General features: G+C 33.2%; 3 protein-coding genes across 6 annotated transcripts in view; 2 read left to right on the plus strand and 1 right to left on the minus strand.

The window, feature by feature from the left end:
* The window catches only part of LOC131950257 (uncharacterized), an 83,415-nt gene that overhangs the window by 7,478 nt on the left and 48,762 nt on the right, over positions 1-27,175 (minus strand). The window contains exons 1-6 of one of the 4 annotated variants that reach the window (XM_059312335.1): positions 4,323-4,406; positions 3,642-3,753; positions 2,993-3,114; positions 2,000-2,165; positions 1,552-1,700; positions 1,203-1,374 (exon numbers count right to left, since the gene is read on the minus strand). In XM_059312335.1, the coding sequence (XP_059168318.1) occupies positions 1,316-1,374; positions 1,552-1,700; positions 2,000-2,165; positions 2,993-3,114; positions 3,642-3,753; positions 4,323-4,368 (654 nt within the window). In that variant the 5' untranslated portion in view covers positions 4,369-4,406 and the 3' untranslated portion in view covers positions 1,203-1,315. Of the gene's footprint in view, positions 1-1,202; positions 1,375-1,551; positions 1,701-1,999; positions 2,166-2,992; positions 3,115-3,641; positions 3,754-4,322; positions 4,407-27,175 lie in introns of those variants that run through there. The other 3 variants (XM_059312337.1, XM_059312336.1, XM_059312338.1) reach the window with 3 other exon arrangements.
* Positions 13,867-18,714, plus strand: LOC131950259 (uncharacterized). Its single transcript, XM_059312339.1, has 6 exons — positions 13,867-13,957; positions 14,569-14,674; positions 15,418-15,539; positions 16,608-16,767; positions 18,253-18,401; positions 18,581-18,714. The coding sequence occupies exons 1-6, from the start codon at positions 13,912-13,914 to the stop codon at positions 18,637-18,639; spliced, it is 642 nt and encodes a 213-aa protein (XP_059168322.1). The 5' UTR covers positions 13,867-13,911; the 3' UTR covers positions 18,640-18,714.
* Positions 22,376-25,596, plus strand: LOC131950260 (uncharacterized). The gene is made up of 6 exons (XM_059312340.1): positions 22,376-22,470; positions 23,025-23,121; positions 23,699-23,817; positions 24,641-24,809; positions 25,100-25,248; positions 25,427-25,596. Exons 1-6 carry the CDS (start codon positions 22,425-22,427, stop codon positions 25,483-25,485), a joined length of 639 nt encoding a protein of 212 aa, XP_059168323.1. The 5' UTR covers positions 22,376-22,424; the 3' UTR covers positions 25,486-25,596.

Here is a 27,175-nt window from a genome sequence, read left to right on the forward strand (position 1 = left end):
GTTCATAATGATCTACTGTTGCTTTATTTTACTTTATAGATAGATCAATTCATGATGTTTGTTTTTCTGATTTAATTATTTCAAAATACATGGCTGAAGGCTAAAAATGCCAGAATGTTGTTCTTAAGGCAGGGGGTGTGGAGCGGGGGGGGGGGGGGGGGGGAAGATATGTCCCCGGGCACCGACCTTAGAGGGCGCCAAAATGGGTTGGAAAAATAAATTAAAAGCTTGAAGGGGGAAGCAAATCGAAAGTTTGAGGGGGAGGGGGTTCAAATCGAAAGTCTGAGGAAGGGGGGTGCAAATCGAAAGTTTGTCCCCGGGCGCCGTGAAGGGTCGCTACGCCACTGTCTTTAGGTTCCAATGAAAAAGTAAAGTTAATATTAGGGCATTTATAAGTCTAAAATGTACACTAGTACGTGCATAACTTATATATAAAGAGATCTGATTTTGGTGTGTTTGTGATGTTTTCGGATTCTTTTAGTGACGTGTTGGGATGTTTTGTGATATCTTTTGGTGACAACTTGTGTTTTTTTTAAAATATCTTTTGGTGACGTGTTGGTAGATTTTATGACGTCTTTTGGTGACAGGTTTGAGATAAGCTATGTAACTGGTGGCCGTATATTTTTTTATTACTCTATAAAGTATTAGCCAAAATGGCTTATACTTTATAATGACCTGACTCATGACAATTTTTTCTGATAATGATCACCCATGGCATGGATTGAATGTTGATTAAAGAAACGCTAAGGTGACCATTTCGTTCACAACTATCAAACATTGACTTCAATGAATCGGCATGTTGTTATTCTGCCATAGGCTGGGGAAAAATTGTGGATTTAAACCTAATCAAGGGAAGATTTTCGTTTTTAGTTTAAACATTATTATAATATTTTAATTGTTGTGAAAGTAAGTTCTGTTAAAATTTAATGATTTATTATATTAGAAGTTTTTGTTTTTTAGTTCTCTCCCTTGGTTGAAATGTTTGTATGCTCCAAACGCGAGGTAAGTAACAATGCTTTGCCGATAAATACAAGGAATGGATGATTAGAACTGTACTGCTACATTAAAATATAATCCGATTTTTAAATTTGTTCAGTCAGCTTCACCTGTTTAAGGGAGTTATTTTGTGATTTGATTTTAAAAGTTGTATTTTATTTATATCAAAATTATATTATATGTTCTACCCTTTCAAACTCATAAAACAGATTCCATTGATTTATTTTTCAATCAAAATGACTTTTAGTAAATGAACGATTTTTTAAAAACAAAACCGTTTTATAAAGCATAGACTTTATCAATACGCCAAATCAGTTGTTCACCGTTTTACTTTGGCTGTCTTAGACAGTAATGGAAATATTTTCTCAACACTATGACCTGGGGAATATAGTTTAAGATTCTATTTAACAAATAATATAACGAAAACATTAATCAATTGTTAAGTTAAAGAAACAGGTAAAAGTGATCAAGTTTAGAAGTTAATATGATACTTTTTTTAAAAACACAAATTACAACCAAAAAAATTCTATAAATTATTTTTCCAAAAACACTCACGAGCCTTCCTGGCATGAGAGCGACATTCTAAGCCGTGGAAGAATTGCCCATACGATAATTCAAACAAGCTGCTCTGGAAACTTCCATAAGCACTGCCACAGATTTCAGTACCTGTAGTGAGCACGCATCGGTACAGCTGATCTACCAACCTAAGGAGGAAATGTTAACAAAACAATTACAAGTCATGAAAGTTAAACGACTTTTTACACTATATATATATATATATATATATATATATATATATATATATATATATATATATATATATATATATATATATATATATATATATATATATATATCCTACACAATGATTTAGTAAAATAAAATAAAAATAATTTTTTATAATCACCATAATATTTTAAATTGTCGTGCAAATTTAGCTTTTTTTTCGTTAAATAAATGTACATCATATAAAATCAAATTAACACAGTTAAGAATAACACACGGGCAAACGCTGACGGCTGAAGCATCGTGACCAGAAATCGTGTCAGAGGTTAAGGCAAGCTGTCTTTCATTTTCTAAATAGGTCTCCACACAGCCTGCGGCAGCTTCGTTAGCTTCACCCATCTTCTCCATGTTCTTGGCGCACTCAGAGTCGTCGGCTAAAGTTTCTGAATTTTGAACAACCAATAAATAATTTTCTCATATTTTGGAATTTGACTAGGCTGAAGACTATGAAGCCAAGAAACTACACTTAAGAAAAAATAGAATAAAATCTAGTAGAAAAAGAAGTGCGCACCTAATGAACAGCAAATAATCTGTGTATAATAGTAAGGAACATTAGTACTTTATAAAGAGAGAGGAGTCAAGCTAAAAATAAATGCATTGAGAAATCGGAAAGAGAGTTAAGTACTAATTTTGGTCACAGGGAATTACTCAAGATTTATTTGTAAACAAAGAATTAGATCCAAATGTGAAAAAATTTCTATCTAATAGAAACAACACTTAATTTATAGGCTATTGAAAAACTTAAAGTGGAATTAGTTCCATTTCTTGTTATTGGAAATCGCTCACAAGTTGATACAGAACTATAAATTTGATATATTACTTATACATGAAATTTCGTCAACCTAGCTGCGTTTCACGGTACTCAAATTATCGTGTTCAGAGATAGACAGACAGACACATGCACACACATTCACAAACACACACACACACACACACAAGATTGCAAAATTAAGGTTTTCCGACTCAGAGTGGTCTAAAACGTCTAGATTTGTGAAAATTTCAATTATGATTTTTTGAACGATTACAATACGTCCTCTGTACTTCGTATAAGAGAAAAAAATGGGATGAAGAATATAAAGAAACTCGCACTTGGAGAAATAGAGTTCAGCAAGCTTTAGATTTGTTTGTGGATTTTTCAAGATAAAAAAATGACGCTTAAAAATCTCATTTAGATCTATATCCTGTCGACAGAAAATTTAATTTTTTTCACCGCTGTCCTCCAAACATATTAAATCATCCAAGTTGATCTGAGAGCTAATGTTATATTTGAGATCTTGGTCGTCGCATTGGTCCTCAACATGGTGGTAACAGGAGACGGCGGCTCTTGCTTTCCTGGAAAGTTGTATATGAATTTGTATTAATATATCCCTGATCATTTTAACTGCTACTTATTTCAAAATACTCAAACGTTTGGCATATGTGTACATGATGATGATCTATACTTAAAAACTAATTAAATTTAGCTCAACATTGGCATAGCCCTAACGTATTGAATATTGCAAACTAATTTACTACTTTCAATTTAAAATATAAACTTGGATTTATGTATGGCCTTTTTGACCGACGCAAGTTAATATTTATAACAAGGCACATTATTTCTAACAAAGATCTGGGGAATAATATGGTCGCAGATAGAGCACATTATGACATCCTGAAGGTTTGTGTTCTGGAATGGAGGGAGATTGGATAACTAACATGAGTCCAATAGCTACAGACGTCTGTAGACATAGACAGCCGAGACTTCAAAGTGCATTCATGGGCCGATATGACAAAACATCAGGTTTCAGCAACGAAAATAAAATAAAATCGGAGAGCAATGACGTTGTAAACGGTATTTTTAAAAAAAACATGCCACTTACTCACAATACTGTTCGAAGCTGAGTTTCTCTGAGTTTTCAAGTCTATAATTTCCGAGACATGCTAAGGCACTATCGCAGCCGAAACTTCGTTTCACGGGTTTGCAATCTAGGACTCAAGGTAGGGGGGGGGGAATATAAAATTAATATATAATGCTGGAAATAAAAGAATAGCATTGTGCTGAAATTTAATAACTTTCGAAATATATTTTGACCCGTGGCAATAAGTATTGAAAACATTTCAAACAAACATTTTAATTAAATGCTAGAGCTTTCGTTTTTTCTATAAATAACTTTATTATGAAGCTATATACGAATTTAGTTAATCTTTTAAGAAACTATATATAAAACAGTAACTTAAAAAAAATACAATCATATGTTGCATTACATGGGCTGCATAATTATCCCTCTAAAAAATTTGACAAGTTTGTTTTTTAAAGTAATTTTTGTTTGTCTCTTTACCTAAGTCTGGGTGATATTATCTACTTAATAAATAATCCTTTTTGTTAGAGAAAACATACTTTCTAAAATTGTAATCTTCCGAAATAATTAACGAATTTTACGAAAGCCTTTTAATAATAGCACAATGTATATCCTAGCGTAACTGAAATAGAAAGTAATAAATCTGAATGTCATTACAACAAGAACATTTTTTAAACCAAAAGGTTTTCGCATGCTACTGACCTGCAGCGATGTAACAAAGAGATAAAACCAAGACGAGTTTAAACATTTTGGAACTGTGAAGCAACGAAATCTGGCTAGGTGGTAAAACGCGTCTGGTAAAGTGTCGTAGTGATGAACCAGATTATATAGGACGACAGCAGGTGTTAACCCTTTCATGACCACCAGTATTGTACAGCACGCGTTAACCCTTTAGGGACTATAACAACAGTAACCACATTTTAATGATTAAAAATGCATTTTTTTCTTTTTTCTTATGCTCAGGTATGGATGGCATATTAATTATTTAGCTGTATATAAATATATATATATATATATATAAATAAATAAATAAATAAATATATATATATATACGAGTTTGTGTGTGTGTCTGCCACAGTCCGGAAACGATTTAATAATTGCGGTGTATGATTTTCTTTCCCTAAAAGTTTACTCGACGCCAATTAAATCACACTTTAGATACGTCATCTTTTTAAATAAAGTGGGAGGGAGCTCCCCTAAACTTTCTCCAATATTCTAATATAACACTAATTTGGAAGGCAACTGCAGTGTAATCGGGACATGGACATGTTTTTAAAATCATTTGTTTTTCCATTTTTAAATAAAATAGAATCGCGAAAAAAATTAATTGCGCACCAAATAAACAGCAAACAATGTGTGTAAATAAGTGCAGAACATTAGGACTTAATCAAGAAAACCTTGATTAATTTTCAAAGAGTTAATACAAAATCAATTTTTTTTTTTAAATTGTCACAATACATTGCAGACGAGTCTAGACCTATGAGAAAAGAAGTTTGAATTAAATAGGTCCGGTAGAAGAGTTCGAAGTTTTGCTCGCAAGTTTCCGATCGTAACCTACATAGTACAAAGCAAACAAGTTAAAAATAAAATTTAATTTAAGCGTTTATTTATTTTTTGAGAAATCAGAAATAGCGTATAATACTACTTCCGTTCACCGAGAATTACTCAAAACTAGAATTGAGTTATAAGTTAAATTTCGTTTCTCTTACTGAAACAGTACTCAACTTATAGACTTTTGAAAAACAATTTTTTTTAAAAAATCTCCACTTTCGCTTAGCGGAAATTATTGAAAAATTGATACAGAACAGCAAATTTGATATAATACTTTGAAACATCCAGGCGAGTAGAAATCAAACTAGCTGGTTGGAAAACAATTGATAAATCTAAAATCTTGGGAACCCCTGACACGCTGGATTTATGTGATGAAGTCTCTCCAGTAATGTCTCACAGACAGCTGTAGCTGAAAGGTTTTCAGATGATAAATAATGATCAGTGGTTCTTAACCTGGTTTCGATCGAACTCCAGGGGTTTGGTGAATGAGTTTTAGGAGTTTGACGGGGGTCAAAACATAAAACTTACTCATATGATTTATGATCAGATTTCGATAGTGCAAACGATAGAACTATTTATAGACTTCGATGAATTAGCATATGGAAGTGATTGAGTTTGGTCCTTTCAGAAGGGTTGAGAACCTCTGCAATAAATCTCTAAAATTACAACCTATACGATACAACCACGTTAACTTTAATTTGTCAACACCTTGATTTTTTTACCCCATCCCTAGCTCTAATAACCTTTATCTGTATTTACTAGCACAAATCTATATATTTTCTTACATAATCCTAACTTATCGTACAGGCTTAATTAACGTGTTTGCCTGCCAAGTTTTCTAATATCTTATTTTAAACATCTTATTTCATGTTGTAGGATTACATTAACAAATACCCCGAGATCAATAAAGGCAAATTGTCTAACAGTAAATGAAAATTTGTTGAACAGTTTGTCGTTGATACAGGTTTCTGTCTATCCCATGTTTGGTTCAACTAGGAATGGCTTGTCTTACCGCATCTTTGATATAGCTAACACTGGCTACCTTTAATCCCCTAATTGGTGTAGCTAGAGCTGGCTACGGCTACTCCAATCTTTGATGTAGTGGGAATTGATTGATCTAATATCATGTGCGGTACAGTTTGCACTGGCTTGGTCTTAGGATTAGGGCAAGGATCAAAATTGGGATAGGTATGGGCTAGGGTTTTAAGTTAACGTTGAGGTTCAAGTTAAGGTTTAGTTAAAGGTATAGGGTTAAATTTCAGTTAAAGTTTAGGCTTTGGTTAACTAGAGTTCAGGTTAGGGTTCAGTTTCGGGTTTAGGTTAAGAGTCGAGGTTTAGGTTAATGTTTGGTTACCAGTTCAGGTTACGGTTCCTGTTAGGGTTCAGGTTCTTGCTGAGGTTCGGGTTCGAGTACTGGTTCTTGTTCAGGTTGATGTTGATGTTGATGTTGGTGTTGATGTTGGTGTTGGTGTTGAGGTTGAAGTTAAGGTTGAAGATTAAGGTAAAGTCAAAGTTATGGTAAGTGAATGTCAATATCAATGCCAATGACAATGCCAATGTATAGTTTTAGGTTTAGGTTTAGGTTTAGGTTTAGGTTTAGGTTTAGGTATAGGTTTAGGTATAGGTTTAGGTTTAGGTTTAGGTTTAGGTTTAGGTTTAGGTTTAGGTTTAGGTTTAGGTCTAGGTTTAGGTTTAGGTTTAGGTTTAGGTTTAGGTTTAGGTTTAGGTTTAGGTTTAGGTTTAGGTTTAGGTTTAGGTTTAGGTTTAGGTTTAGGTTTAGGTTTAGGTTTAGGTTTAGGTTTAGGTTTAGGTTTAGGTTTAGGTTTAGGTTTAGGTTTAGGTTTAGGTTTAGGTTTAGGTTTAGGTTTAGGTTTAGGTTTAGGATTAGGTTTAGGGTTAGGTTTAGGTTTAGGTTTAGGTTTAGGTTTAGGTTTAGGTTTAGGTTTAGGTTTAGGTTTAGGTTTAGGTTTAGGTTTAGGTTTAGGTTTAGGTTTAGGTTTAGGTTTAGGTTTAGTTTAAGTTTAAGTTTAAGTTTAAGTTAAGGTTTAGGTTTAGATTTGGTTTAAGTTATGGTTTAGATTAGATTTAGGTTCATGTTCAGGCTCCAAGTGTTATTGATAAAGATCTTGAGAATCTCTGACAAGTAGATGGATCTGGGCTGTTTGACTCACCATTCACCCCCCCCCCCCCCCACACACACACACACACAAACACACTGCTATAGATTATACAGTTTTAAACATCCACATCATTAAAGCCATAGATTATTAAAATTACAAGCTATACTAAGCATCTACGTTAACTCAATTTTTCAACATCGTGATTCTACTACACATTCCCTAGCTATAATAATCTTAGTCTGTTATTATAAGCCTATATCAGACATCCACATCGAGAAGCTAATCACACAGCCACGGTGTCTTTGCATGCTAACTTTTATAATCCCTTCATTTTGTCACTTAATTTAGTGTTGTAGGATTACATTAGCAAAGACATAGCCTGTGATTTATCATGGTCTTTTGTATAACACTAATTAAACTGTTGAAACAGATTGCGATGGGTACAGATTTCTATCTATCCCATAAGGGTATAGCTAACAAGAGTATGGTCTAATACATGGGGTCTCCAAACTACGGCCCGCAGGCCGGATGCGGCCCGCGATGTCCTCTCATCCGACCGGCGGAGATCTTTTTGTCCACGGAAAAAACGTTTGTTGGTGATGGCTGAGGAACTTTGTCCAGAAAAATCAAAGACATGCCTGGAAGAAACTGGCCCTCGAAGTGAAATTTGATAGTTAACGCGGCCCTCGGACTGAAAAGGTTAGAGACCCCTGGTCTAATACAATCCTTAGTGCGGACAGCACACGATTGATCTAAACCCATTCTTAGTGTAGCTAGCAGTTTTCTGTGAGTGGGTGGATTTTAATTCATTGGTACTGATCAGAGGCGTAGCGACCCTTCCCGGCGCCCGGGGACAAACTTTTCGATTTGCACCCCCCCCCAATCGAGATTTCCATTTGCATCCCCCCCCCCCCTCAAACTTTCGATTTGCACCCCCCTCGAGATTTCAATTTATTTTTCCAACCCATTTTTTTCTAAGGACATATAACCCCCCCCCCCCCCCCTCGCTACGCTACTGGTACTGATTAATTTTGTACATTAAAAGTCAACACCACCTCAATTCCTGACCTTGTTTTTTTATCTTTTTTGCATGCTTTTTCTAGTATTATGCCAGAGATTTCGAAGATCAAAATAGTTCTAGATCTATCATACTGCTGAATCTGTACAAATACAACGTAAGACAGTCATTGTTTTTATAATGCAGAGTTTATTTGGCCAATTAATTTATGTTTGCTATAGATATGATATGTTCAGATTTTTTGTACTAATATTTTTTTCTAAAAGAAATAAAGAAATAAAACAAAATACAAAAATATAAAAAGTTACAATATAAATTACAATATAAATATAAACAACAGTATATATATATATATATATATATATATATATATATATATATATATATATATATATATATATATATATATATATATATATATATATATATATATATATATATATATATCTGTTTGTCCTTTATGCTTATACGACACCTTTCAAGTGATTGCCGAGAAATTTTGTGAAGTTGTTTAGAATACTCGGCAGTGCGTGATTCGATATTTCTCTATATACAGAATTTTTTAAAAAATAAGCCAGATTTAGTTGGACACCGTTCTTTTGAGTGACATTAAACATTATGAAAATGATGAAAATACTCAAGAGAAGGTTTCTGCGAAAAACAATAAAATTTCTTATGGGCACCGCCTAAACCTAAACCTAACCATGAACCGAAAAATGAACCTAAAAATAAATCTAAAAAAATAAACCTAAAATTAAACCTAAAAATAAACATAAACCTAAACCTTAACCTAAACCTAAATCTAAACGAAAACCGAAACGAAAACCAAAACCAAAACCTAAACGTAAACCTAAACCTAAATTTATCATTATCGGCATCGTTATCGACATAGACATGAACATCAACATTGACGTTGACGTCGATAAGGACATGGACTTGGACTTGGACATTGTTATTGACATTGTTATTGACATTAATATTGAGATTGACTTTGACATTGGCGTAACTTAATTTTATCCTTAACGTAAACTTCAACTTCAACCTTAACTTTAACATCAACACCAACATCAACGCCACTATCCACCTGAATTCTAACAGGAACCTTAACCTAAACTGGTAACCAAACATTAACCTAAACCTAAACTCTTAACCTAAAACCGACATTGAACCCGAACCTGAACTCTAGTCAACCAAAGCCTAAACTTTAACTTTAACCTAACCCTATACCTATTACTGAACCTTAACTTAACGTTAACTTGAAACCCTACCAGATACCTATCCCTATTTTAATCCTAGCCCTTATCCTAAGACCAAGCCAGGGCCAACTGTACCATAGATAATATGAGATCAATCCATTTCCCGTTATATCAAAGATTGGAGTAGCCTTAGCTAGCTCTACCTACACAAATTAGAGGATTAGAGGTAGCCAGTATTAACTATCTCGAAGATGTGGTAAGACAAGCCAATCCTAATTGAACGAAAGGTGTGATATACAGAAACTTGTAAATAGGACAAACTGTTCAACAAATTTTTATTTGCTGATAGACAATTTGCCTTTACCGATTGCCCACTATTTGTTTGTTAATGTAATCCTACAACACTGCATTAGATGTTAAAGGTATTAGAAAATATATTATGCAAACAGGTTAAGACTGTGCTATAAGGATTTGGTAAGAAGATGTTTGAATTTTGGCTAAAAAACACAGAATAGGGTTATTAGAGCTAGGGATGAGGTAAAAGAATCAAGATGTTGAAAAATGAAGTTAACGTGATGGCACAGTGTAATTGTAATTTTAGGGATTTATAGCAGAGGTTCTTAACCATTCTGAAAGCACCGAACTCCGTCACTTCCATATGCTAATTCATCGAATTTTATTAATAGTTCTATCGTTCCCACTGACGAAATCCGATCATGATGAATACGAGTCGGTTGTGCGTTTTGACCTCCGTCGAACCCATGAAACTAGTTCACCAAACCCCTGGAGTTCGATCTAACCCAGGTTAAGAACCACTGATCTATAGTTTTAATGAAGCGGTTACCTGAAAACCTTTTCAGCTACAGCTGTCTGTGAGAAATTACTGGAGAGGCTTCATCACCTAGCGTGTCAGGGGTTCCCAAGATTTTAGAAAATACATTTATCAATTTTATTCCAACTAGCTACTTTGTTTTCTACTCGCCTTGATGTTTGGAACGGACAGCTGAATTTTTACTGGTCAGCGTCACAACCGACCAGTACACCTGCTTCGTAAGCTACAGGCTATCCTTATTCATAATATACGATTATATTAATATTTAACAAGAATAATATAACATTTTACAATAAAATATTTACATTAAGGTACGTAAACTGCCCGTTCGACTATGACATAATTAAACATCCTAGTTCTATATTTAACCAAATATTTACATAATATTTAGTGTAAAATTGTTCAGAAAAATTAAATGTTATTTTTGGCAGCGTGTGTGTTGGCAAAGAATAAACTGAAACTACCTTTAAACACTGGTTGAACTGTTTGAGAAACCCTGACACCACGTGGAATCACGTGATCACCACGTGGCATCATGTGATATCTCAGTCACAGTTTGAAACCATTAAAGTTGCATTTGGGAGTCAGCTGGTTTCTTTGCGCGTATGGTGAATAAACGTACATTTTAATGAGGTTTAGTTGAAGTTACTTACTCCACTTGCTCTCTCTCTCTCTCTCTCTCTCTCTCTCTCTCTCTCTCTCTCTCTCTCTCTCTCTCTGACACACACACACACACATGCACGCACACGTATTCACACCCACTTACAAACTACAAAAATTACCCAAAGCATAAGATATCATTATATATTTGACAAATTAACTCAGACAAATGACATCACTGCAAAATACCTACAGTATATTGAATATTGGAAGATATTAGTCGAATGAACATTTTTATATTGATACTAGCTGCAAACCCGTGCTCCGCCACGGAAAATCTTTTTTAAATGTACCAGCTTAGGAACAAAACAAAACACAACACAAACACAACACAAACTCAACACAAACACAACACAAACACAATAAAACACAACACAAACACAACACAATCCTAGACGGCTAGTGTTATATAAAATGGTATATCCTCTTGTAGTTTGGTGCAGGTGTCTATAAAACAGCTTTCTGGTTTGACCGACTAAAACGATTTCCCCTTTGTGCGCAAAAAAAGGACAGACAAAAACTTATGCGCAAAGAAAAGACACAAATAATAACCTGCGGGAATTCACGTTCCCGAATAAAGATGTCATTTGTTACTTTATCTTTCTTTGATTAAAAATAAATAAGAAGAAAACAGTAAGTTCAGCGTATAAAATAAATAAAAGGCAGTATTTAAAATACCTACCACATTTCACTTGATCAATCAACGCTAATTATGTAAAAAAAAATTCCCAACACCAAAACAAAGTAATAAAAGGTAAATTTTTTTCCTCCCGATGTAATAGTTTTTAACTAAAAGGGAAGTAATTGTTTTTCGCTAATTTATCAAGGGACGTAAGGGATGCTAAAGAACTAAAAGTAAAAAAATAAAGTTTTTTGAAAGGTGATACATTTTTACTTTCTCGTATATACGTAGTATAGAGAAAGTATTGTAATCGTGCAAAAATAAAAATCGAGATTTCTACAAATCTCGACGTTTTACACCTCACTGATACGGAAAAACATAATTTTGCAATCTTGTCCGTATGTCTGTGTGTGTGTGTGTGTGTGTGTGTAAACACGATTACATGAGTACCGTTACAGCTAGGTTGATGAAATTTCATATAAAAGCATTTTATCAAAATCATTAAGCGTATCAACTTTTGAGCGATTTCCGATAACCGGAAGTGGTACTTTTTCTACTTTGAATTTTTCAAAAGCCTATAACTTGAGTACTATTTCAGATAGATAAATGAAATTTCACATGTAAGTAAAAGATCTAATTCTCTGCCTTCTGTTAAATTTTGAGTAATTTCCGTTGACCAGAAGTAGTAATTTACGCTACTTCCGATTTCTCAAAAAACTATTGTAAATTTTAAAAGTACTAATAATATTGCGCACTATTATGAGCTTTTTTATTTGGCGTTCACTTGGTGTGCAATTAATTTGTCTACGAGATTTTATTCTATTTTTAAAACTTTAAGTATTTAAAATGGATTAAAAATCATGTCTAAAGCCCGAGTTCCCATCCCCTGTTATTTTATATATGAATATTCGAGAAAGTTTAGGGGAGATCACTCCCGGTTTATTTTAATTAACTACTGCTTCTTTGTGTACTTTAAAGATAATTTTTTAACATAGTGATAGGTATGAGTTAGATCACTGTATTGATCACACACCTTTTTACTGGTTATTGCAAAAACAATATTCACAGAGTTTTACGTTTAAAAGCTAATTTTCTGGCGGCATGGTACGTTGGTACATCATTAAGCGTTTTTCTACATGTACTTAACAGATCAGTTCAGGGTGGGTTGAGGGGGGGGGGGGGGTTCAACTTCATTCATCACTGTCCGTTCACTTTAGGTCAATTATCCAACCCAGCGTATACCTAGGTGTGACATTAATGTCGCTCTACACCAACTCAGAGTGAACATAGCGTCAGTTTTTAGATGACTGTTCTAAACATACATATATATTACACAAATATATATTACACAAATATATATTACAGAAATAGATTTAAATAAGTAGCAGTGGTATTATGACAATATTTTACAGAAGGGTCCATGGGAGAGGGGGGGGGGTTGTAATTGTTTCATATAATTTGTAATCATAATCACTATCGCCCAAACGGTCATAATACTACTGCTTCATCGTGATGATGTTGTTGACCTTGTCAAAATTTCCCCACCACTACGTAGTTTGCTCATAAGTAAATTTAAATAGAGGTGCCACATCAGTTGTATTTGTTTCTGTATTGTAATTTTTTAAAAATTAATCACACGATTCAAACTGTATATATAAAGTAATTGTGTGTGAAGTTTTATATATAACATTTTCTAATTCAATTATTCGTAAGCAAATACATTATACAGTTGCCTTAAACTTAAAACCCCTCTTGCCAAGTGGTACTACCTTAGAGGTTTTTTAAACATTGCAATGCATCGTAATGGTTATTTTTAGAATGGCAAGCTGATGTAGCTGTTAATACGTGTTGTAAACGTAGACACTACTAGACTAGTACAATAATGCTTAATTGCTGCATGAAAAGAAATCTTGTGATTTACATCCATGTGCCGACCAAAAATATTTTTTAACAAATATCATTGTTTAAAACTTTGAGTTTAAAAAGTTTCCAAAAAGGCGCCACTTTGCTGAAAATGGCCAGAGAGGGAGCGGCCGCTCCCCCTGCTCCCCCCCCCCCCTGCGTACGCTACTGACCTGAGCATAAGAAAAAAGAAAAAAAAATGCATTTTAAATCATTAAAATGTGGTTACTGTTGTTATAGTCCCTAAAGGGTTAACGCGTGCTGTACAATACTGATGGTCATGAAAGGGTTAACACCTGCTGTCGTCCTATATAATCTGGTACATCACTACGACACTTTACCAGACGCGTTTTGCAACCTAGCCAGATTTCGTTGTTTCACAGTTCCAAAATGTTTAAACTCTTCTTGGTTTTATTTCTTTGTTACATCGCTGCAGGTCAGTAGCATTAGAAAAACTTTTGGTTTAAAAAATTTTCTTGTTGTAATGACATTCAGATTTATTACTTTCTATTTCAGTTACGCTAGGATATACATTGTGCTATTATTAAAAGGCTTTCGTAAAATTCGTTAATTATTTCGGAAGATTACAATTTTAGAAATTATGTTCTCTCTAACAAAAAGGATTATTTATTAAGTAGAAAATATCACCCAGACTTAGGTAAAGAAACAAACAAAAATTAGTTTAAAAAACAAACTTGTCAAATTTTTTAGAGTGGTAATTATGCAGCCCATATAATGCAACATATGATTGTATTTTTTTAAGTTACTGTTTTATATATAGTTTCTTAAAAGATTAACTAAATTCGTATTTAGCTAAAAAAGTTATTTATAGAAAAAAAAGAAAGCCGTCGCATTGAATTAGAATTTTTGTTTGAAATGTTTTCAATACTTATTGCCACGGGTTAAAATACATTTAGGAAGTTATTAAATTTCAGCACAGTGTTATTCTTTTATTTCCGGCATTATAAATTAATTTTATATTCCCCCCTGTTGTGTTCTGGCTCAATGATTGATATTCCCACCCCCACCCCCTCCGTTGCGTTCTAGATTGCAGACATCTGAAACGAAGTTTCGGCTGTGATAGTGCTTTAGCATGTCTCGTAAGTAGTGGACCAGACAACCTAGAGAAACCCAGCTTCGAACAGTATTGTCAGTAAGTGACATGTATTGTTTACACCGTCAGTGGTCTCCGGTTTTATTTTATATTCGTTGCTGAAACCTGATTTATTCGTTATTAGCTCTCTCTATTTTTCTCTCTCTCTTCCTCTCTGTCCTGTCTCTCCCTCTCGGTCCTGTCTGTCTCTCTCTCCCACTCTCTCTCTCTTTCTTGTATATATATATATATATATATATATATATATATATATATATATATATATATATATATATATATATATATATCGTGCAGATAAAATACAAATTTAAATATTTAGAACAAAGAAATTAGTTTAGTATGGCACATAATTCGTGTTACTGTCATATCGGCCCATGAAAGCACTTTGAAGTCTCGGCTGTGTAGGTCTACAGAGTCTGTACTCTCCAAGATTCTAGCCTATTGGCTATTGGACTCATGTTAGTTATCCGATCTCCCTCCAATCTGCGACCATATTATTCCCCAGATCTTTGTTATAAATAATGTGCCTTGTTATAAATATTTACTTGCGTTGGTCAACAAGGCCATAAACAAATCCAAATTTATATTTTAAATTAAAAGTAGTATGTTAGTTTGCAATATTTATTACGTTAGGGCTATGCCTATGTTGAGCTAAATTTAATTATTTTTTAAGTATAGATCATCATCATGTACAAATATGCCAAACGTTTGAGTATTTTGAAATAGGTAGCAGTTAAAATTATCAAAAATATATTAATACAAATTCATAAACAACTTTCCAGGAAAGCAAAAGCTGCCGCCTCCTGTTACCACCATGTTGAGGACCAATGCGACGACCAAGATCTTAAATATAACATTAGCACTCAGATCAACTTGGATTATATCATATGTTCGGATGGAGGCGGTGAAAATTTTTTTTTTCTGTCGACAGGATATAGATCTAAATGAGATTTTTTAAATTTTCATTTTTTTTCTCTTGAAAAATCCACAAATCTAAAGCTTGCTGAACTCTATTTCTTCAAGTGCGAGATTCTTCATATTCTTCATCCCCTTTTTTTTCTCGTATACGAAGTACAGAGGACGTATCGTAAACATTAGCTCTCAGATCAACTTGGATGATTTTGTATGTTCGGATCACAGGGGTGAAAAAAATTAAATTTTCTGTCGACAGGATATAGATCTTACATCTAAATGAGATTTTTAATTGTCATTTTTTTATCTTGAAAAATCCACAAACAAATCTAAAGCTTGATTGAACTCAATTTCTCCAAGTGCGAGTTACTTTATATTCTTCATCCCCTTTTTTTCTCGTATACGAAGTACAGAGGACGTATTGTAATCGTGCAAAAAATCATAATTGAAATTTTCACAAATCTAGACGTTTTAGACCACTCTGAGTCGGAAAAACTTAATTTTGCAATCCTGTGTGTGTGTGTGTGTGTGTGTGAATGTGTGTGCATGTGTCTGTCTGTCTGTCTCTGAATACGATAAATTGAGTACCGTGAAATGCAGCTAGGTTGACGAAATTTCATAAATAAGTAATATATCAAATTTATAGTTCTGTATCAACTTGTGAGCGATTTCCTATAACAAGAAATGGAACTGATTCCACTTTAAGTTTTTCAATAGCCTATAAATTAAGTGTTGTTTCTATTAGATAGAAATTTTTCACATGTAGATCTAATTCTTTGTTTGCAAATAAATCTTGAGTAATTCCCTGTGACCAAAATTAGTACATAACTCTCTTTCCGATTTCTCAATGCATTTATTTTTAGCTTGATTCCTCTATCTCTCTTTATAAAGTACTTTTCCTTACTATTGTACACAGATTATTTGCTGTTCATTAGGTGCGCACTTCTTTTTCTACTAGATTCTATTCTATTTTTTAAGTGTAGTTACTTGGCTTCATAGTCTTCAGCCTAGTCAAATTCCAAAATAAGAGAAAATTATTTATTGGTTGTTCAAAATTCAGAAGAGGAGGACTCTGAGTGCGCCACGAACATGCAGAAGTTTAATGAAGCTGCCGAAGCTGCAGTAGGCTGTGTGGAGACCTATTTAGAAAATGAAAGACAGCTTGCCTTAACCTCTGACACGAATTCTGGTCACGATGCTTCAGCCGTCAACGTTTGCCAGTGTGTTATTCTTAACTGTGTTAATTTGATTTTATATGATGTAGGTTTATTTAACGAAAAAAGCTAAATTTGCACGATAATTTAAAATATTATGGTGATTATAAAAAATTATTTTTATTTTACTAAATCATTGCGTAGGATATATATATATATATACATACATATATATATATATATATATATATATATATATATATATATATATATATATATATATATTTATATATATATATATATATATATATATATATATATATATATATATATATATATATATATATATATATATATATATATATATATATATATTTTATATATATATTTTTATTTTACTAAATCATTGCGTAGGATATATATATATATATACATACATATATATATATATATATATATATATATATATATATATATATATATATATATATATATATATATATATATATATATCCAATCTCCCTCCAATCCAGAACACAAACCTTCAGGATGTTATAGTGTGCTCTATCTGCGACCATATTATTCCCCAGATCTTTGTTATAAATAATGTGCCTTGTTATAAATTTTAACTTGCGTCGGTCAAAAAGACTATACATAAATCCAAGTTTATATTTTAAATTGAAAGTAGTAAATTAGTTTGTAATATTCAATACGTTAGGGCTATGCCAATGTTGAGCTAAATTTAATTAGTTTTTAAGTATAGATCATCATCATGTACACATATGCCAAACGTTTGAGTATTTTGAAATAAGTAGCAGTTAAAATGATCAAAAATATATTAATACAAATACACAGATTATTTGCTGTTCATTAGGTGCGCACTTCTTTTTCTACTAGATTTTATTCTATTTTTTCTTAAGTGTAGTTTCTTAGCTTCATAGTCTTCAGCCTAGTCAAATTCCAAAATATGAGAAAATTATTTATTGGTTGTTCAAAATTCAGAAACTTCAGCCGACGACTCTGAGTGCGCCAAGAACATGGAGAAGATGGGTGAAGCTACCGAAGCTGCCGCAGGCTGTGTGGAGACCTATTTAGAAAATGAAAGACAGCTTGCCTTAACCTCTGACACGATTTCTGGTCACGATGCTTCAGCCGTCAGCGTTTGCCCGTGTGTTATTCTTAACTGTGTTAATTTGATTTTATATGATGTATATTTATTTAACGAAAAAAAAAGCTAAATTTGCACGACAATTTAAAATATTATGGTGATTATAAAAAATTATTTTTATTTTACTAAATCATTGTGTAGGATATATATATATATATATATATATATATATATATATATATATATATTTATATATATATATATATATATATATATATATATATATATATATATATATATATATATATATATATATTTATATATATATTTATATATATATATATATATATATATATATATATATATATATATATATATATATAGTGTAAAATGTCGTTTAACTTTCATGACTTGTAATTGTTTTGTTAACATTTCCTCCTTAGGTTGGTAGATCAGCTGTACCAATGCGTGCTCACTACAGGTACTGAAATCTGTGGCAGTGCTTATGGAAGTTTCCAGAGCCGCTTGTTTGAATTATCGAATGGGCAATTCTTCCACGGCTTAGAATGTCACTCTCATGCCAGGAAGGCTCGTGAGTGTTTTTGGAAGAATAATTTATAGAAATTTCTTGGTTGTAATTTGTGTTTTTTTAAAAAAAGTATCATATTAACTTCTAAACTTGATCACTTTTACCTGTTTCTTTAACCTTACAGTTGATTAATGTTTTCGTTATATTATTTGTTAAATAGAATCTTAAACTATATTCCCCAGGTCGTAGTGTTGAGAATATATTTCCATTACTGCCTAAGAAAGCCAAACTAAAACGGTGAACATCTGTTTTGGCGTATTGATAAAGTCTATGCTTTATAGAACGGTTTTTTTTAAAAAAAATCGTTCATTTACTAAAAGTCATTTTGATTGAAAAATAAATCAATGGAATCTGTTTTATGAGTTTGAAAGGGTAGAACATATAATATAATTTTGATATAAATAAAATACAACTTTTAAAATCACAAAACAACTCCCTTAAACAGGACAAGCTGACTGAACAAATTTAAAAATCGGATTATATTTTAAAGTAGCAGTACAGTTCTAATCATCCATTCCTTGTATTTATCGGCAAAGCATTGTTACTTACCTCGCGTTTTGGAGCATACAAACATCTCAACCAAGGGAGAGAACTTAAGACTAAAACTTCTAAAATAAATCATTAAATTTTAACAGAACTTACTTTCACAACAATTAAAATATTATAATAATGTTTAAACTAAAAAAGAAAATCTTCTCTTGATTAGGTTTAAATCCACAGTTTTTCCCCAGCCTATGGCAGAATAACAACATGCCGATTCATTGAAGTAATTGTTTGAAAGTTGGGAGCGAAATGGTCACCTTAGCGTTTCTTTAATCAACAGGCAAGCCATTCCATGAGTGATCATTATCAGATAAAATTGACAATGAGCCAGTTTGGCTAACTCTTTATAGAGTAATAAAAAAATATACGGCCACCAGTCACATAGCTTGTCTCAAACCTGTCACCAAAAGACGTCACAAAATCTCCCAACACGTGACCAAAAGATATTTTTAAAAAACACAAGTTGTCACCAAAAGATATCACAAAACATCCCATCAAAAGACATAAAAAAAACAACCCAAATTGTCACCAAAAGATATTTAAAAAATCACAACACGTCACTAAAAGACATCACAAAACATCCCAACACGTCACTAAAAGACATCACAAAACATCACAAACACACCAAAATCAGATCTCGTTATATATAAGTTATGCACGTACTAGTGTACATTTTAGACTTATAAATGCCCTAATATTTACTTTACTTTTTTATTGGAGCCTAAAGACAGAGGCGTAGCGACCCTTCCCGGCGCCCGGGGACAAACTTTTGATTTGCAACCCCCCCCCCCCCTCAAACTTTCGATTTGCAACCCCCCCCCCCAGACTCTCGATTTGCAACCCCCCCCCCCAGACTTTCGATTTGCAATCCCCCACCCTTAAACTTTCGATTTGCAACCCCCCCCCCCCAGACTTTCGATTTGCAACCCCCCCCCCCCCCAGACTCTCGATTTGCAACCCCCCACCCTTAAACTTTCGATTTGCACCCCCCCCCCCTTCAAGCTTTCAATTTATTTTTCCAACCCATTTCTATGTCCCCTAAGGTCGGCGCCCCGGGGACATATCTCCCCATCTCGCCTCCACCCCCCCCCCCCTCGCTACGCCTCTGCCTAAAGAACAACTTTCTGGCATTTCTAGCCTTTAGCCATGTATCTTGAAATATTTAATTTAACAAAGAAAAACAAAGTTCATGAATAGACCTATGTAGATCATTATGAACATGCTGATAGTGTGCAACATAAATTTGGCTTACTTTGTTCAAATATTGCTGATATTAGATACATTCATATGAAAAGAAGTGATTTAATAATACACAATTAAAACAAATACTCAACCTCAACTTCAGCCTCGAACAAAACGTACAGCTAAAACTCAAACCTAAACCTAAAACTAAACCTAAACCTATGCATTGGAATTGGCATTAATCGAAACTTGACTTTACACTACACTTCAACCTTAACGTAAACCTCAACCTCAACCTCAACACCAACATCAACATAAACCTGAACGAGAACCCGTATTTGAAATCGTACCTCGGCAAGAACCTGAACCCTAAAAGAAAGCTTAACCTGAATTGGTAACCAAACATTAACCTAAACCAGAAATTGAACCCAAACCTGAACTCTCGTCCACCTAAATTTAAACATAAACCTAAACCTGAACCTTAACGTTAACTTTGAACCCTAACCCATACCTAACCATATTTTAATCTTATCCCTAATCCCAAGACCAAGCCAGTGCCAACTTTACCACATATGACATGATATCGATCCATTTTTATTTACTGTTAGACAATTTGCCTTTATCAATCCCCCACTATTTGTTTGTTAATGTAATCCTACAACACAAAATAAGATATTTAAAAGAAGATACTAGAACATTTGGCATGCAAACACGCTAAGACTGTACGACAAGTTAGAATTATGTGAGAGAATATATGGATGTCTGCTGATAAATACAGATTTAGGTTATTAGAGCTAGGGATAAAGTAAAAAATCACGGTGTTGAAAAATAAAATTAACTTGGTTGCACCGTATAGGTAGTAATTTTAGAGATTTATAGCAGAGGTTCTTAACCCTTCTGAAAGTACCAAACTCCATCACTTTCATATGCTAACTCATCGAACTCTATTAATAGTTCTATCGTTTGCACTATCGAAATCTGATCGTGAATCATATGAGTTAATTTTGTGTTTTGACCCCCATCAAAATCCTAAAACTGATTCACCAAACCCCTGGAGTTCGATCTAACCAGGTTAAGAACCACTGATCTATAGTTTTAATGAAGTGGTTACCTGAAAACGTTTTCAGCTACAGCTGTCTGTGAGAGATTACTGGAGAGACTTCATCACCTAAAGTCAGCGTGTCAGGGGTTCCCAAGATTTTGGATAATACCTTTATCAATTGTTTTCCAACCAGCTAGTTTGATTTCTACTCGCCTGGATGTTTCAAAGTAGTATATCAAATTTGCTGTTCTATATCAACTATTCAACAATTTCCGCTCAGCGAAAGTGGAGATTTTTTAAAAAAAATTGTTTTTCATTCTCGGTGAACGGAAGTAGTATTATACGCTATTTCTGATTTCTCAAAAAATAAATAAACGCTTAAATTAAATGTTATTTTTAACTTGTTTGCTTTATATTATGTAGGTTACGATTGGAAACTTGCGAGCAAAACTTCGAACTCTTCTACCGGACCTATTTAATTCAAACTTCTTTTCTCATAGGTCTAAACTCGTCGGCAATGTATTGTGACAATTTAAAAAAAAAAAAAATTTGATTTTGTATTAACTCTTTGAAAATTAATCAAGGTTTTCTTGATTAAGTCCTAATGTTCTGCACTTATTTACACACACTGTTTGCTGTTTATTTGGTGCGCAATTAATTTTTTTCGCGATTCTATTCTATTTAAAAATGGAAAAAAAATTGATTTTAAAAACATGTCCATGTCCCGATTGCACTGCAGTTGCCTTCCAACTTAGTGTTATATTAGAACATTGGAGAAAGTTTAGGGGAGCTCCCTCCCGCTTTATTTAAAAAGATGACGTATCTAAAGTGTGATTTAATTGGCGTCGAGTAAACTTTTAGGGAAAGAAAATCATACACCGTAATTATTAAATCGTTTCCGGACTGTGGCAGACACACACACAAACTCGTATATATATATATATATATATATATATATATATATATATATATATATATATATATATATATATATATATATATATATATATATATATATAGCTAAATAATTAATTTGCCATCCACACCTGAGCATAAGAAAAAAGAAAAAAAAGCATTTTAAATCATTAAAATGTGGTTACTGTTGTTATAGTCCCTAAAGGGTTAACGCGTGCTGTACAATACTGATGGACATGAAAGGGTTAACCTGCTGTCGTCCTATATCATCTGGTACATCACGACGAAACTGTACCAGAAGTGTTTTACCACATAGCCAGATTTCGTTGTTTCACAGTTCCAAAATGTTCAAACTCGTCTTGGTTTTATCTCTTTGTTCCATCGCTGCAGGTCAGTAGCATGAGAAAACTTTTGGTTTAAAATATTTTCTTGTTGTAATGACATTCAGATTTATGACTTTTTATTTCAGTTACGCTAGGATATACATTATGCTATAATTAAAAGTCTTTCGTAAAATTCGTTAATTATTTCGGAAGATAAAGATTACAATTTTAGAAACTATGTCTTCTCTAACAAAACGAATTTTTATTAATTTGACAATACCGCCCAGATTGAGGTAAAGAAACAAACAAAAATTAGTTTAAAAAAAACATGTCAAATTTTTTTTGAGTGGTAATGATTAAGCCTATGTAATGCAACATATGATTGTATATTTTTTTATGTTACTGCTTTATTTACAGTTTCTTAAAACAGTAACTAAATTCGTATATAGCTTCATAATAAAGTTATTTATAGAAAAAACGAAAGCCGTAGCATTGAAATGTTTTCAATACTTTTTTTTATTTTCGCTATATATATTAATGTTATATTTCCCCCCCTTATTGTGTTCTGGCTCAATGATTGTTATTTCCACTCCCCCCCCCCCCCCCACGGTTGCGTCCTAGGTTGCAGACAGCTGAAAGGAAGTTTCGGCTGTGAGAGTGTCTTAGCATGCCTCGTAAGTAATGGACTAGATAACTCAGAGAAACTCAGCCATTGTCAGTAAGTAACATGTATTTTTTAAAATACCGTTTACAACGTCAGTGCTCACCAATTATTTTTTTCGTTGCTGAAACCTGGTTTATTCGTTATTAGCTATCTCTATTTCTCTCTATCTCTCTCTGCCTCTCTGTCCTATCCTGTCTCTCTCTCTCATTCTCTGTTTAGTATGGTACATAATTCGTGTTTATGTCATATCGGCCCATGAATGCACTTTGAAGTATCGGCTGTCTAGGTCTAAAGACGTCTGTAGCTATTTGACTCATGTTAGGTATCCAATCTCCCTCCAATCCAGAATACAAACCTTCAGGATGTTATAATGTGCTCTATCTGCGACCATATTATTCCCCAGATCTTTGTTAGAAATAATGTGCCTTTTTATAAATATTTACTTAAAAGTAGTAGGTTAGTTTGCAATATTCATTACGTTAGGGCTATGCCAATGTTGAGCTAAATTTAATTATTTTTAAGTATAGATCATCATCATGTACAAATATGCCAAACGTTTGAGTATTTTGAAATAAATAGCAGTTAGTATGAACAAAAATATATTAATACAAATTGATATACAACTTTCCAGGAAAGCCAGTGCTGCCGTCTCCTGCTACGACCATGTTGAGGCCCGATGCGACGACCAAGATCTTAAAAGTAACATTACCGCTCAGATCAACAGGGATATTTCCATATGTCCGGATGAAGGTAGTGAAAAAAAAAATTCTGTCGACAGGATATAGATCTAAATGAGATTTTTAAGTGTCATTTTTTTATCTTTAAAAATCCACAAACAAATAGAAAGCTTGTTGAACTCTCTTTCTTCAAGTGCGATTTTCTTTATAATCTTCATCCCTTTTTAATTTCGTGTATATTAAGTACAGAGGACGTATTGTAATCGTGCCTAAATCATGATTGAAATTTTCAAAAATCTAGACGTTTTATACATTTCTGAGTCGTAAATTTTTTTTTCAATCTTGTCTGTGTGTGTGTGTGTGTGTGTGAATGTGTGTGCATGAGTCTGTCTGTCTCTGAACAAGATAATTTGAGTACCGTGAAATGCAGCTAGGTTGACGTAATTTCATAAATAATTAATATATCAAATTTATAGTTCTGTATCAACTTGTGAGCGATTTCCGATAAACGGAAATGGAACTAATTCCACTTTAAGTTTTTCAATAGCCTATCAATTAGGTGTTGTTTCTATTAGATAGAGGAAATATTACATATGTAGATCTAATTCTTTGTTTACAAATAAATCTTGAGTAATTCCTTATGACCGGAATAAGTACTTTATCCTCTTTCCGATTTCTCAACGCATTTATTTTTAGCTTGATCCCACTATATCTCTTTATAAAGTACTAATGTTCCGTATTATTATACACAGACTATTTGCTGTTCATTAGATGCGCAATTCATTTTCTACTAGATTTTATTCTATTTTTTAAGTGTAGTTTCTTGGCTTCATAGTCTTCAGCCTAGTCAAATACCAAAATATGATACAATTATTTATTGGTTGTTCAAAATTCAGAAACGTCTGCCGAGGAGGACTCTGAGTGCGCCAAGTACAGTAGGAAGATTGATGAACATTCCGACGCTGTCGTAGACTGTGTGCATACTTTTTCAGAAAATAAAAAACAGCTTGCCTTAACCTCTGACACGTTTTCTGGTCACGATGCTTCAGCCGTCAACGTTTGCCCGTGTGTTATTCTTAACTGTGTTAATTTGATTTTTTATGTAGGTTTATTTAACGAAAAAAATAAGCTAAACTTGCACGAACAAGTTAAAATATCGTAATTGTATAAAAATTATTTTAATTTTACTAAATCATTGTGTAGTATATATATATATATATATATATATATATATATATATATATATATATATATATATATATATATATATATATATATATATATATAGTGTAAAAGTGTAATAAGTCGCTTAGCGTTTATGACTTGTAATTGTTTTGTTAATATTTCCTCCTTAGGTTGTTAGATCAGCTATACCTATGTGTGCTCACAAAAAGTACTGAAATCTGTGGAAATGCTTATGGAAGTTCCACGAGCCGCTCGTTTGATCAGTCGTATCGGTCTGTCTTCTACGGCTCAGAATGTGGCTTTGATGCCAGGAAGGCTCGTGAGTGTTTTTGGAAGAATAACTTATAGAATTTTTTTTGGTTGTAATTTGTGATTTTAAAAAAAGTATCATATTAACTTCTAAACTTGATCACTTTTACCTGTTTCTTTAACTTTACAGTTGATTAATGTTTTCGTTATATTATTTGTTAAATAGAATCTTAAACTATATTCCCCAGGTCGTAGTGTTGAGAATATATTTCCATTACTGTCTAAGACAACAAAACTAAAACGATGAACATCTGATTTGGCGTATTGATAAAGTCTATGCTTTATAAAACGGTTTTTTTTTTAAAAATCGTTCTTGCTGTGAATAGTTATTTTGATTGAAAAATAAATAAATGGAATCTGTTTTATGAGTTTGAAAGAGTAGAATATAAAGGTCCTAGGACCTTTGACCACAGGTGCTTTGACCATAGGGGGTTTGACCATAGGGGGTTTGACCACAGCGGAGCTTTGACCATAGGGGCTTTGAACATAGGGGGTTTGATCATAGGGGGTTTGACCATAGGGGGTTTGACCACAGGTGTTTTCTCAGCAGAGGGTCTTTGATCACATGTGGTCTATCAACTGGTGTTTGATCACAAGCGCTGTGTCCGGCTTTGATCATAGGTGTGATACAATTAACACGATTTTATACATGTTTCCTGAGAGTACGTTAATAGAAATTAACATGTATTTAAAAAAAGCCAAGAACTATATTTTAGTCTCCACATAAAGGCTGGTGCTAGGCCTCATAGATTTATTTTAAATATAAATGAATCACAAATATTGCGTTATATAACAAGTTTCACAAATAAATAATGTAGATGTACTTTAAAAAAATACATAGCATATATAAAGGATAAAAAATGATACAAAACTTGCCAACAATATAGTCAAAGATGTAATACATAAAATGGTTAACTAAATGACAGATGTGCTATAGCACGCAAATATGTCAGTACATCTGTTTGACCATATATCTGGACAGCACGTTGTACTTTTTCGTGCAGCATCTTTTATCGCTTCTCAGCTGGGTAGTGTTTTATTTGGCAAGAGACAGTATAACGCAGCAGGGTTGATGCCGTTAACAAATTGACATAGAGTAGTTTAGATGACTTGTATTTATACATGATGATTTAACATATTACATCATGTCGAAATTTAAAATATAATTTAGCAACTTTTAAAATAAATCCTTACCATATATGGACAGCATTGGACAAACCACCTGAGATCAAAGACCCTATGTGGACAAAACACCTGAGATCAAAGACCCTATGTGGACAAAACACCTATGATCAAAGCCGGACACAGCGCTTGTGATCAAACACCAGTTGATAGACCACATGTGATCAAAGACCCTCTGCTGAGAAAACACCTGTGGTCAAACCCCCTATGGTCAAACCCCCTATGATCAAGCCCCCTATGTTCAAAGCACCGCTATGGTCAAAGGCCCGCTGTGGTCAAACCCCATATGGTCAAAGCCCCTATGGTCAAAGCTTCGCTGTGGTCAAACCCCCTATGGTCAAACCCCCTATGGTCAAAGCACCTGTGGTCAAAGGTCCGCGCACCAATATAAAATATAGTTTTGATATAAATAAAATGCAACTTTTGAAATCACAAAATAACTCATTTAAACATGCAAAGCTGACTGAAAGTGGCAGTAAAATTGTATAGCATAACTTCAAATACCTAACGCATAAATAAAATAGCAGGATTCTATAATCTCTTTAAATAATATGTTCTAATCATCCATTCATTATATTTATGGGCAGAGTATTATTACTTACCTCGCGTTTGGAGCATACAAATATCTCAACCAATGGAGAAAACTTAAGACTAAAACTTGTTATATAAATGATTAAATTTTAACAGAACTTACTTTCACTGTTAAAATATTATAATAATGTTTAAACTAAACACGAAAATCTTCTCTTGATTAG

Source organism: Physella acuta, unplaced genomic scaffold, assembly GCF_028476545.2.
Source record: "Physella acuta isolate Inbredline_101_S28 unplaced genomic scaffold, ASM2847654v3 ptg000748l, whole genome shotgun sequence".
Classification (NCBI taxonomy): domain Eukaryota; kingdom Metazoa; phylum Mollusca; class Gastropoda; family Physidae; genus Physella; species Physella acuta.

Coding starts and splice junctions, on each gene's coding strand:
- LOC131950259 (XM_059312339.1), top strand. CDS start 13,912: ATGTTTAAACTCTTCTTGGTTTTATTTCTTTGTTACATCGCTGCAG. Junction 14,675..15,417: donor AGCTTCGAACAGTATTGTCA/GTAAGTGACATG, acceptor ACAACTTTCCAG/GAAAGCAAAAGCTGCCGCCT. Junction 16,768..18,252: donor TCAGCCGTCAACGTTTGCCA/GTGTGTTATTCT, acceptor TTTCCTCCTTAG/GTTGGTAGATCAGCTGTACC.
- LOC131950260 (XM_059312340.1), top strand. CDS start 22,425: ATGTTCAAACTCGTCTTGGTTTTATCTCTTTGTTCCATCGCTGCAG. Junction 22,471..23,024: donor TCTTTGTTCCATCGCTGCAG/GTCAGTAGCATG, acceptor GTTGCGTCCTAG/GTTGCAGACAGCTGAAAGGA. Junction 23,122..23,698: donor GAGAAACTCAGCCATTGTCA/GTAAGTAACATG, acceptor ACAACTTTCCAG/GAAAGCCAGTGCTGCCGTCT.